The sequence below is a fragment of the Pantherophis guttatus genome, chromosome 7, assembly GCF_059756535.1.
Source record: "Pantherophis guttatus breed Tessera chromosome 7, ASM5975653v1, whole genome shotgun sequence".
In the NCBI taxonomy this organism is placed as follows: domain Eukaryota; kingdom Metazoa; phylum Chordata; class Lepidosauria; order Squamata; family Colubridae; genus Pantherophis; species Pantherophis guttatus.
Genome location: NC_142069.1, coordinates 33353445 through 33366405, shown reverse-complemented (window position 1 = coordinate 33366405; position 12961 = coordinate 33353445). Strand labels below are relative to the sequence as shown.

The window sequence follows — 12961 nt, the reverse complement described above, 5'->3', positions numbered from 1 at the left end:
ATTAATGTATTTAAACATTCCATACTGATTGACACTTAATATTAGTTGGCACCTTTCCATTTTCTGTGTTCTAAACCAGTATGTCTAGATAATATTTTATACCTCCCACACAGCTAAAGATTTCAGCATAAAAGCAAACTTTTCCACACCTCAAGAGAGTGGTATTTTTCTTCCTAGGTTGCAACTTGGCATGAATCTGGACAAAATGTATTATAATGTGATCTACATTCATTTATACAGCAATGATTACATTTTATAATTTCTGAAATTCTTAATTAGCATTTATGCTATTTAACATATGATTATATATTGATAATCAGTTCATCCATGGAAAATCTAAGGAAATATATAATATGTTATAATATTATCAGGGTGAGAGGTTTTATTGAATTGGTTTGCTATGACTTCTAATTTAGAAATTTGGTATAATAAAATGAGGAAGTGTTATTTAATTTTAAGTGTGCAAAAAGAGGTATAAAATCCTTTCTGACTTGGCCTGATAGACAGATTGTTTCAAATAGAACTTATTCTCTAGGTCCATGATGACGAACCTATAGCACGGGTGCCACAGGTGGCACGCGGAGCCATATTGGTGGGCACGCAAGTGTTGCCCTAGCTCAGATCCAGCATACATGTGCGCACTGGCCAACTGATTTTCAGGCCTTCCGGTACCACCGGAAGTTGGGAAACTGGCTGTTTCCGGCCTCCGGAAGGCCTCTGGGAGGGATGGGGAAGGCCATTTTTGCCCTCACCAGGCTCCTAGAAAGTCTCTGGAGCCTGGGGAGGGGGAAAAATGGGCCTACCAGGCCCACAATGCCGTCGCGTGCCAAAAGCAGGGGGAAGTGTGGGGGGGGGTCACGTGCACATGCGCGGGAGGGTGGGGCGCATTGAATTATGGATGTGGGCACACGCACCCGCAACCCCCCCACGCTCCCCACGCTATTGGCACGTGATGGCAAAAAAGTTAGCCATCACTGCTCTAGGTCATTCCTTTTCTGCAGCAGAGCCTACCTTCTGGAGTAGGCGCCATGTAAAAATCTGTATTGCACCATGCCTCCCAGCATATAGGAAGGATGAAAACAGAGCTGTTTAGAAGACCTTTTAATGATTAAATATAATTATTAGGAGACATTTATATTAGTATAATTATGGGTAATTTAATATACTGATATGCTAGGAGTTCTTTGGGAGTTTGATGGTATATAAATAAGTAAATGTTCCACCCTCTCTGTATAAGGCATTAATTATGAATTGTGGATTCATAGCTTTTATACTGTTTTGGAATTAAATGAAAGAACAATTTCACATTCATCAGGACTATATTTTAGGGGTTGTCCAAGGCTTAAACTATTTTTATGAACAGTCAGTAAGCTGTATTTTCAAGATGTCATAACTAGATAAAAATGGGGGCCCTTGATATTTGTTGAATTAAAAAAAATGGAATTGAGCAATAATGTTTTGAGGAGACAAAGGGGAAATTACATCATAGCAAGATTTTATATACTTGGGAGAAAGGCAAAAGACGTTCAATTTCTAACATATTAACTTAGTTCAATTGTATTGTCAATTACAAACGATAGCTGAAAATTGATATTAGCTGTTAAATGTCATAAACCATTAAATTGTTTCTTTATTAAACATACTTTATTTTCCAGAGTTATTTCTATAATGATGATACTTTTAACTTTAACTATGCACAAGCCAAAGCTGCTACTGGCAATACTAGTGAGGCTGAGGAGGTATGTATCTGCTTCTTGAAAAGATCACAGACAATTTTAAAAATATTTGCTGGTTACATTCTGTGTCTTAGTTTCTATATCTGAATTTTCAGAAACTTCAAGGATTTGTGCATCCTTTCTTAAACAATGTGGAGGTTGTATAAGAATGTGGAGGGTGAATAAGAGGCAATAACTTTTTAAGTATTCAATATACGCATAATCCTATGCATATATACTCAGAAGGTAACAACACTAGACAGTAGCAAAACATGTTTTTTTAATACTAGGAGCTGTACTGAACCTTGTCTTGTGGTCACACTTCCATAGTGTATGAAACTAAAAAAAATATAATAAAACAAGGAGAAGGTGGAAGATTGATTAATTGCTAATACAGTATAGTTTGTAATTTAAAATCTCTCATAATTACAGACAACATAAACAAAAAACTTATTTATTGCAGTATAATAGCAGAGCCTGATATTTTATCCATGTAACATATTGAGAAATGGAAGTAAATTTGCTGCTGAAAGAAAAGGATCTTATGGTTGCTATTTCCCTCTTCAAATTTAACTCCATAAGATCCTTTTCTTTCAGCAGCAAATTTACTTCCATTTCTCAATATGTTACATGGATAAAATATCAGGCTCTGCTATTATACTGCAATAAATAAGTTTTTTCCGTACAACTGCAGAAGAATACTCTGTTTTCAAGGACGGATGGATGGATGCATGAATGAATGAAAACATACAGTATAAAATATGCCCCGTTTGCCCTTCACCATTCCTTAAGTATGCCTTAGTAAAAGCTCCAGAATGTTCTGAATAAAATGGAAAAAAAAATATATGCTATTCTGAGAAAAGCTTCATTATTTGCTGACTTTGTAAACTGCTGTAAAGCATTTTGAAGTGGTATATAAGTGTGCTATTGCTATTTCTAATGAAAAATTTATACTCATGGAAGCTTTTTTTTTTTTTTTTAATCAACGTGAATTATCATTTGGCAAAGTAAGGATTAAAGGTTAAATGATTGATTTTTTTTAAGTAACAGTCTGGATATTAAGCTACAGTTTTATGAAAACAATCTAGAGTCATTCCCAGACTTAGGCATGTTTGGTCCCCAGACTTTCTAAACTGCTAATTGTTCCCATTCAAAAGGGCCATAAAATACATAATGATGGGCTATATCAGGACTGCAAGATTCCTTTTTTACATCCCTGCTTTTGTATTACACCTCTGCTTTATAGATCCTGGGGGTCTTTTGATAAGGCAAATTATTGAATAAATAATTTTTGAATGAATTACTTAAGGGAAAACTATATTTTCATGTCTTAAACTTTTATAGCTGTTGAATCTTTAGAATGACAAATCCTGATTTGATTGAGGGCATGTATTTCAGAGCTACATTTAATGTGAACAGAAGCTTGGTTTTCTTTGTTTCCTTTCAGGTGTTCCTCCTGATTCAAAGTGAGAAAATAAAGAATGATTTTGTTTACCTCAGTTGGCTAGCACGCTGCTGTGAGTCACTCTGCTCTGTTATAAAATATGTATTGACCTAGTATTCTCATCGCTTAAATTAATTTTAAATGAAATTAAGTATTAAGTACTGTATATGTAAATTTAATTACTTTTTAAGCTAAAAGATTTTTTTTCATACAAATGTCTTTTAAGAAGCAATTTTCCAAGGTTTTGAGAGAGGGACTTGAAATTTCTGCTTTGGAGATAGGCCAGTTCTTTAACATAATCTACAGAAAATGTGTCCCAAAGGTGCTTTTTCAAAAGGCAGTTGGACTTTGTTTTTCCTTGAAGACATTTAGCTTCTCATCCAGGAAGCTTCTTCAACTCACTCCAAAGCCTGGGAGAATAATCAGGTCTCCAATACTTCCTGAATGTTATCAGGATGTGAGATGTGATCCCACTCTGGGGAAATATTCTAGAGAGCAGGTGACTTAACACATGGGTAACTGTGTGAAGCCTTCACAGTCCAGGAAAAGGCCCAGCTGCTACATTAGATGTGCCTTGCAAAGACTTCTTTGGCCATAACTGCCATGGTCCTAGATCTATGATGGTGAACCTATGGCATGCATGCCTCTCTGTGGGCATGTGTGCCGTCACCCCTGCACAGCTCTCCGTGGCATTTCTTTCGTGATCTTCTGTTTCCCTGCAAATAACAAAAGAAGCATATGAAAGAAAAAGATCTCACCTCTGGCAGAGCTGCCGGTGTTGGGATGCCCCGCCTCCCGCCGGCCAGCTGGTCTTTGGGTCTCTGCTGCTCATGTGCACATGTTTGCGCATGCATGCGTGCCTTACAGTTTGGGCATGTGTGTATGCGCAGTTTGGGCACTCAGGACCTAAAAGGTTTGCCATCACTGTCCTAGATAGTCTGTCTCCTTCAGGATCCTCTATAGTTGAAGTAGGTTTAATGCCAACATAGATATTATATATTATATTCGTAGATCAGAAAGAAGAAACTTTTAGGAAGGCAACTGACTTTATTTTCACATAAAAACTCACATGTATGATCTATTCAAATGCTCAGCCTGCTGTGTGCTCAAATGGAAAGTACACATGAAAATCTAGAGATCATTTTCATATAAAACTTGTACGTTGGCACATATTTTTAAAATATTGTTTTTTTAATTTTCCAGTCAACTTAATCAGTGTAGCTATGTTATTTCTCAACTCATCTGAACAGCCAATGTAAAGAACAATACTGCTGATTAATATGTTTATCCAGTTCTAAACACTGTGTAGCAACATGCCTCTACTAGTTCTAACTTTCTGTTGATTGCAGATATTATGAATAAGAAACCAAGATTAGCCTGGGAACTCTATCTAAAGATGGAAACTTCAGGGGAATCCTTTAGTCTTCTGCAACTAATTGCAAATGACTGCTACAAAGTATGTTGTCTTTAATCCATTTTCCTTCACTATCTAAATCAACCCTATAGAATTGTAACTTTTTTTCTTTCTCAAGTCATGTAATTTTTTTAAATAAATTGCTTCTATACTTTTCTTACAATCAGAAGTTATATGAGAGAGGCCTAATTCCTAGACTATAAAGCAGTTCATTAGTTTGGAGTTTTATGATGCATAAAGCTGTCCCAAGAAATAAACCATGCTGACTACTTTTCGTATGATCATACTGAGACATCTTAAGAAAGATTATCAGTTTTTTTGCTTTTCATTGAGTAAGGAAATGATGTTAACTTTTCTATATGTTTATGGCAATTTTCTAAGATGTAAATGCAAATATTTCACAAAAATACAGGTTTATCTTTTTTTTGTCATAAATGCTCAGTTCCTTTATTTTAAAATGTCCATTTAGAAGAAAATCTACTTTATATTAAGCCAGGAGATTCAATCATTTGTGCTATTCCTTAATTTTGGCTTTTCTATTTTAATAGAATAGAATAGAATTCTTTATTGGCCAAGTGTGATTGGACACACAAGGAATTTCTCTAATATAAATATAGTTTTGACCATAACTTTTTAAAAACATATTTCTGTTCATTGGAAATTATTTTATTCAATATAATACTTTGCTGGAAATGAAAAAAAATAAATTTCAGGATGAAAGGTAAAATGTAATTGAAAATTGAACTGGGAAAAAAGAACATTTTAAAATGTTTTCAAAGAAAATCTTCCATCTTTAAAATTGTTTGTGCAACTATCATGGTTAGCATGTCCCATTTCTGTGCCACAATGTAAGCATGTTAACACCCCCCCACACACACACACACAAAATAAATAATGTGAAATTCTTGGTGCTCTCTGAGCTTGGTTGGGTTTTTTTTTTGTAGATCTTTCATTACCAAACTAGGTAACATAATCAGTGCTAGTAGGGAATGGGGTTTGCTCTCCTTTTCTATGCTAGTGGCTTGCCCTGTAAGTTTTGGTGGGACTAGTCTTGGGAGCTTCCTGATTCAGCTATTGTTTACTGTTAGCCTGCAGTATCTGCAGTTCCTTGAGATTCTTTTTTTTGACAACCACAAAACATATATTCCCTTTTTACAACAGTTTCGTAACGGTAGTCTTCTATTGTTTACATTTTCTCCTAAGTCTCCTTATAATATATATATCCTTCTTGTCCCATTATCCCTTATTGCTCTATAACTTCCTTCACACATAATATTAATTTTATACATTATCCTACAAACACTTTCTGTTTGAAATTTTTCCCCAATCATTTTTATCCCCTATTCCTAATTTCCAGCCAGTTGTACCATTTGTTCCATACTGCATAGTATTCTGTATCTTCCTTTTCTTTAATTTCCTTTGTTAATTTATCCATCTCGGCACAATCTAAAATTTTCTTTATCAATTCTTCCTCTGTTGGTGTATTGTCTTTTTTCCAATTCTGTGCATCTGATACTCTTAAATATTTTATTTCCTTAGTATATTTTCTATTGAGTATTCCCAACAAAAATGTCTCTGGTTTCCAATCAATAGGTTGGTCAGTTATCTTTTCCAACCATTTCCTAATTTTGGCCCAATACTTTTTTGCAGCCGGACATGTCCACCAAAGATGGTAATATGTTCCATAAACCTTTTTACACTTCCAACATGTTGGAGAGCTGTTCGGGAACATCTTGGCAAATCTTGCCAGAGGGAGGTGCCATCTGTAAAACATCTTTAACTGGTTTTCCTTGAATGCTGCAGAAATAGCTAATTTTATGTTCGTTTGCCAAATTTTTTCCCATCTCTCCAGTTCTATATTATATCTAAAAAATTTTGCCCATTTAACCATTGTTTCCTTAACTACCTCATCTTCCATTTTGTATCTCAGTAAATATTTATATATCTTGCTCATTAGTTTTTCCTTTGTCTCTTGTATAATTTTGTCCAGTTCTTGCTGATCATTTTGTATTTCATATAATTTAATGTCCTCTTTATATTTAGACTGGATTTGTGTATATGTCCAGCAATCAATTTCCCTACCTATGTCTTGTTCTAGTTCCTGTTTTGTTTTCAAATTTCCTTGTTCTTTTAATACATCCTTATATCTATTATATGCATTATATATTATACATTATATCAATTAAATTTGGATGTTTTAGTGCTTCCATTGAGGATATCCACATTGGTATTTTTATACAGTGCTGTTTTTTGTTTTTTTTAGCCAAATTTGTAGCAGTGCATTCCTTAGTATATGCCTTCTAAAATAACTATGTGTATTATGTTTTCCATCCCAAAGGAATGCATGCCATCCTACTTGCATGTCGTGTCTTTCTATTGCTAAAACTCTTTTATTTCTTAGTTCCATCCAATCATTTAACCAGGTTAAGATAGTAGTATATTTCCCATTCTTGAGGTGCCAATCCCCCTTTATCTTTTGCATCTTGTAAGAGTTTAAGTCTAATTCTAGGCTTTTTTCCCTGCCATATAAATTTAGTAATTATTTTATTTAGGGCTTCAAAAAATGTTTATTATTATTATTATTATTATTATTATTATTATTATTATTATTATTATTATTAATATATTAATATATTAATATATTAATATATTAATAATATATAATAATAATAATAATTTTGTTTATATACCGTCCTTCTCCCGAAGGACTCGGGGTGGTGTATAGCCAAGATTAAAAACATAAATATACAATATCACAGTTAAAATTAATTAAAATCATTAAATAGTTTTGGCCAAATTTTAAAACCCAATATTAAAACCCAATTTAAAATCATTCAGTTAGACAGCCCTGCCTGTCGGAACAGTAGGGTCTTGAGGGCACAGCAAAAGACCCGGATGTCAGAGATGTTACGAATATCCGGGGGCAATTCATTCCAAAGGGCAGGAGCTCCGACAGAGAAGACTCTCCTCCTGGGTATTGCCAGCCAACATAACTTGGCCGACGGTACCCTGAGGAGTCCCTCTCTGTGGGAGTGGACTGGTCAGTGGGAGGCTATTGGTGGCAGAAGGTGGTCCCGTAAATATCCTGGTCCTATGCCATGGAGCGCTTTAAAGGTGGTGACCAACACCTTGAATTGCACCCGGAAGACCACTGGGAGCCAGTGCAGCTCGCGCAGGAGAGGTGTTAGATGGGCGCAATGAGGTGCGCCCATAACCACCCGCACGGTCGCATTCTGGACCAGTTGGAGCCTCCGAGTGCTCTTCAAGGGGAGCCCCATGTAGAGAGCATTACAATAGTCCAGACGGGAGGTGACGAGGGCGTGAGTGACCATGCACAAGGCTTCCCGGTCCAGAAAGGGACGCAACTGGCAGATCAGGCGAACCTGATAAAAAGCCCCCCTGGCTACAGCCGTCATATGCTCAATTTTGAATAAATATATCCAACAGGACCAAAATGGATTTCTGACAGGCCGACAGATAAAGAACAATATGAGGACTATAATGAACACTCTGGAATTTTATTAAACCCACTCTGAAAAACAAGCTACACTGGTTTTCCTTGATGCCCAAAAAGCATTCAATAATTATAATGCAACTGAAATCTATGGAATTTGGGACAAAATTTGAAAAGATGGTAGAAAAAATTTATACTAAACGAACAGTAAGGGTAATTATGAATGGGGACATTACAGAACAATTCGAAATAATCAAAGGAGTAAGACAAGGATGCCCACTCTCTCCACTTCTATTTATTTTAACACTAGAAACACTTTTGATAAAAATTAGAGATGATCAAGAAATATTGTTTGCTTCTTGATTGTTTGTCAGATCTTAATCTTGATGTTAATTTCTGCTCATTTGGGTGTTGCTTGGTGAAGAGGCATTTTGGTCCTTTCCTTTTCAGCTTTTTGATAGTCTCTTGAATGGTATGTAAATGTTGTTTGTGTCTGTGTGCTTCTTGATGCCAGATTTATCTGGAATTCTCTAGCGTTTTTAGACTTGGCTTGGTCTAAGATGCTCACAGTTTCCAGGTTGAAACTATGGTTTAGTCTGTCCGTGTGTTGGGAAATTAAGGAACTTTCATCCTGTCTTCTGTTTTGATCCTAGTTTTTCATGAATATACTCTGCTAGTCTTCTGCTAGTCTCCTAATTTGGTAATAAAATGACTGCAAGAAAACAATCAAGCTCAGAAAGCACCAAGAGTTCAACACTGAGCTACAAATATTGTATCAATAATGTGTTTATGACATTGAAAAATATTTATTTCTTCAGAAAAATTTATCTGGCTTTCAAATCATGAACAGGAAAAATTCAGTGTCAATGTTCATTTCTTTTTTTATGTTGCTACGTAATTAAACTTTGTTTTAGGCAGTGTTGCTGCCTTAAGTATGTCCCTTTATCTTTTGAACAGATGGGCCAGTTTTATTATTCTGCTAAAGCTTTTGATGTCCTTGAAAGATTGGATCCTAACCCTGAATATTGGGAAGGCAAAAGAGGAGCCTGTGTTGGTATCTTCCAGATGATTGTCGCTGGCAGAGAGCCTAAGTATATTCACTGAGTTTCTTTCTACTACTTTGGCTGCTTAATATTACAGTATTGTTCTTTGTTACTGAATACAAATGCCAATTAGAAACTTAAGGAACAGAAAGCATTTAAGTTTTGATTCTGGTAAAGTATGTATTATGAATGGAAGCCTTACCTTTATTAAAGTACAGGTAGTCCTTGAGTTACAATAGTTCGCTTAGTGACAGTTCAAAGTTACAACCCCCCCCCCGCCCCCAAAGTGTTCACTACCCAGGCCTGAAGTTATGTGTGTTGCAACACCGTGGTAGTCATTCACCCTTATGACCAACCACAGAGCTGCTACAACATGCCTCCTACCTATTTCCTCCCAATACTGCCTCACCAGGTCTCCACAAGAACTCAACCTGCTTTGCTAGCCTACCAGGTTCCACATGCTCCTCCCCACCTTGTCACCGATTGCTCACTTACCTTTCAAAGATCTCCAGCATTCCAGACAGGCTGGGCCATATGACAGAAAAGCAGCCATCTCAGATGCTGGCAAAGAGGACAGGATCATCTGTAAGAATGCAACATCTATCATATCCTGCAGGGCTTGTTTAGTCCTGGCCTGGGTGGCTCTCTGGGCGCTCTCTGCGCACTGCTGGATGGCTGGTTCAAATGAACTGTTTTGGACATTGTGGTGTGAAGATGGCAGTGGCAGCCAATCAATTAGGAGGTGGTCTCCTCGAGAGTAAGGCTTGGGGCTAATTGGCCACTCCCTTAGCTTATTTAAGGAGGAATGCTGACTGAAGCAATTTGCAGGTAACAACTTAAGCCTCAACTCAAGCCAGTTCAGTGCAGCCATCGGGCGCCATCCTAGAAGCCTCACACACATGCGCTCACTCATCTCCAGTAGTGCCTTGGGTGCTGGAGCCCGGGGTGCGCTCCCTGGCGATGGTGGACGGGCGCTACCACAGCTGTGTTCCTGGGAGAGTCATTGTCTCGTCCTCTCCCTTGGGGCAACTCCCACAGCCTTCAGATGCCCCTCTGCCCATCCGATCTCCCACAGGACATACCCAGCAAATGTGGGGCAGACAGCGCACCAAGCTCTCCATCTCTCCATTTGCTTCTGTAACACTGCAATTGGTGAGGTCCGTGCAAGTTCGCCTCTCCATTATGTGGCAGAGCAAATAAGGGCTGCAGAGACTATGGAGACAGGTGGAGAGATGACAAGCTTGGTGCACCAGCCATCCCATGTTTGCCAGGCATGCCTCAGGGGAGATCAAGCAGGCAGAGAGGCATCTGTGGCTCATGGAGGCTGCCCAAAGGGAGAGGATGAATTACAGGGGGAAAAATTAACTCAACAGACAGGTTATACAGGCAGGGGAAATAAAAATAAATAAGTTTGAAAAATTAAAATTAGCTGGTCAACAGAAAAGTCCCTGATTTAAAAAGGTGATTGCATAAAAGGCACCAGAGGAGTTAAAAGAACATTCTTATGTCACAGAATTTCTGGGAATAGCCATAAAGAATGTCCTCTCTCATTTACAGGTTACTCTTAATATTTTTTAACTAGAAACATCTGTATATAATCAGCAAGATTGACATACATTTAAAAAAAATTTGGTACTACTGAAGCTAAGCCAAACCTAGGCTACCCTCACTGTTAATCCGCATAGACTGCCTGATGTCCCAAGGGTGCTTTTTCAAGAGGCAACTGGATTTTCTGGTTTTTCTTTGAAGACATTTTGCTTCTCATCCAGATTCTTGGATGAGAAGTGAAACGTCTTCAAAGAAAAACCAGGAAATCCAGTTGTCATTTGAAAAAGCATCTTTGGGACAACGATGACTTGGATGATTGAGAATCTCCATAGACATTTAGACTGCCTGATGCTAGACTTTTTTGAACCTTAAAGATATCTCTGATCACCAGAAGCAAATAATTCCCTGGAAAACAAACATTTCTGGACATATTTTATGACATGATAGCCCATGTATTGTATTGAAGACCAATTGTATGATTGTCAGATAAGATTACAGTGGACAAATTACTTGAACCCATGAAAAGATGTTTGTAATTACTAATAGTGATAATAACCATACTTGTATATGCTGCCTTGGGCTCCTACAAAAGGTAGGATATCAAATAAATGTGCATCGACAAATAAAAAGGATCCTGGACGATCCTTAAATTGTGAACCTGGATCATCCCCAAACTATCAATAAAAGTTTCCAGACAATTTTCTCTCTCAGTGACTGTAATCATACACCCATGTTGTTTCTCTTGCAACATTAGAAAGGGATTGCTGTTGCCTTCTTTGGGATTATTTTTTTTACTTCCCAGTTGACCAATATGTAACTAATATGCAAATCGATATTTTTCTACTTCATGCTCCAAGATGGCTGGACATAGGATTTTTCTCAGGATGCTAAACAAAAAGTAATTAAATTGAATTCCACTTTATCGCAGTATCAATCAAAACATATATTTGCTCTTTTGGCAGAACTTAATCTATATTGACGCTTTTAATATAAAATTTCTTTCCCTCTGTTCTGTACTTTAAAATTGAAAATTTTTAGAATGCAGAGAAGAGGAAGAAATTTTAAGCACCAATATAGGGTGAAAATTGGAGAAATCAAATCAGCATCATGGACAACCATTTACTCCTATTGAATACATACTAATTTATGGGGCTGAATTTTGGGCTTCTAGTTCCTAGCAAATATGATATATCACTTTCTCTGGTTCCTATATGAAATTTTCTTTTATCCATTACTTGAAGTCTGAGAAATTTAGTTTCTAGCAATAGGACTGAAGAAAATACTTCAAAACTTCTCAGATATAACATACTTAGAAGTTGTCCGATATTGTCTGATCTATTCTTTCTCTTTTTTAAAAAAAAAAATATCTTCATTTCTTTCCTTTTAGAGATACCCTAAGGGAGGTACTACATCTCCTGAGAAGTACAGGCAACCCCCAGGTAGAGTACATTGTACGTATAATAAAGAAGTGGGCCAAGGAGAATAGAGTTCCTGTTTAAACAGTGTGATCAAGCGAATGGAAGTCTGCCATCTATATTGTGCCCAGCTGGAATACTGTGTCATTTTATAGCAGAACAATTATAAAAATACAAATCTATTTATTTTTATATATATTTAAATGTCTTTTATGAAAACTATGCAATGTCATGTATTGTGAGGAGAATCTCATTTTGACTCTATTATATTTCTCCCAAATTTTATTTCATGTTTATATTACTGACCTCTAGCTGTACATATTAGCTTTAATCTTCAAAATGCTTTCATTCTGTGACAATCAGTACTTTTTTGAGACAGTTCAAGAACTTGCAAAATACAGATTTTGCCAGGTCTTATTTTGAAGCAGAATATAAAAAGAGCTCTAGAATTAAATTTCAGATTTTAGTTATAAAAGTTCCTCATAAAGAATCTGAAGCTAAATACTTAAAATGGAACACAATAAGAAAATGACGACCTGATTAGTAGTTTTCATTATTATGATCTAATGGACATAAGGAGAAGTATTGTAAATAAAGAGATAACGATTCACTTTCATTTGCATAAAAGATTACTGTTCATATCTCCATCTGTTTCTATATTTTTCTTTCTGATTAAATTAGGGCTGTAAACTTGTCATTCTATGATGAAAGGTGTTTTTTAGTATATTGGGAAAGTTAAGAGTTGGTTTCAGAATACATGTAATGCCTAAGGAAAAATGTCTAAGACGCAAACATTGGAAATCCATGTACTTGTACATGTTGTATGTAAATAATATATGTTGATGCTGTATGTTCATTACAAGTTTTTTTCAGTCTCCTGCATTTAATTCTGGAGCAAAATTCCAAAATAAATTCATTTATAAAATCA

At 36.4% G+C, this 12961-nt stretch overlaps 1 protein-coding gene across 2 annotated transcripts in view; it reads left to right on the top strand.

Moving 5' to 3' along the window:
• The window catches only part of IFT56 (intraflagellar transport 56), a 38189-nt gene extending 25228 nt beyond the window's left edge, over positions 1-12961 (top strand). For both annotated transcript variants that reach the window (XM_034403392.2, XM_034403391.3), the window contains 5 exons: positions 1656-1739; positions 3163-3232; positions 4509-4615; positions 8985-9118; positions 12006-12961. In XM_034403392.2, the coding sequence (XP_034259283.1) occupies positions 1656-1739; positions 3163-3232; positions 4509-4615; positions 8985-9118; positions 12006-12117 (507 nt within the window). In that variant the 3' untranslated portion in view covers positions 12118-12961. The remainder of the gene's footprint in view (positions 1-1655; positions 1740-3162; positions 3233-4508; positions 4616-8984; positions 9119-12005) is intronic.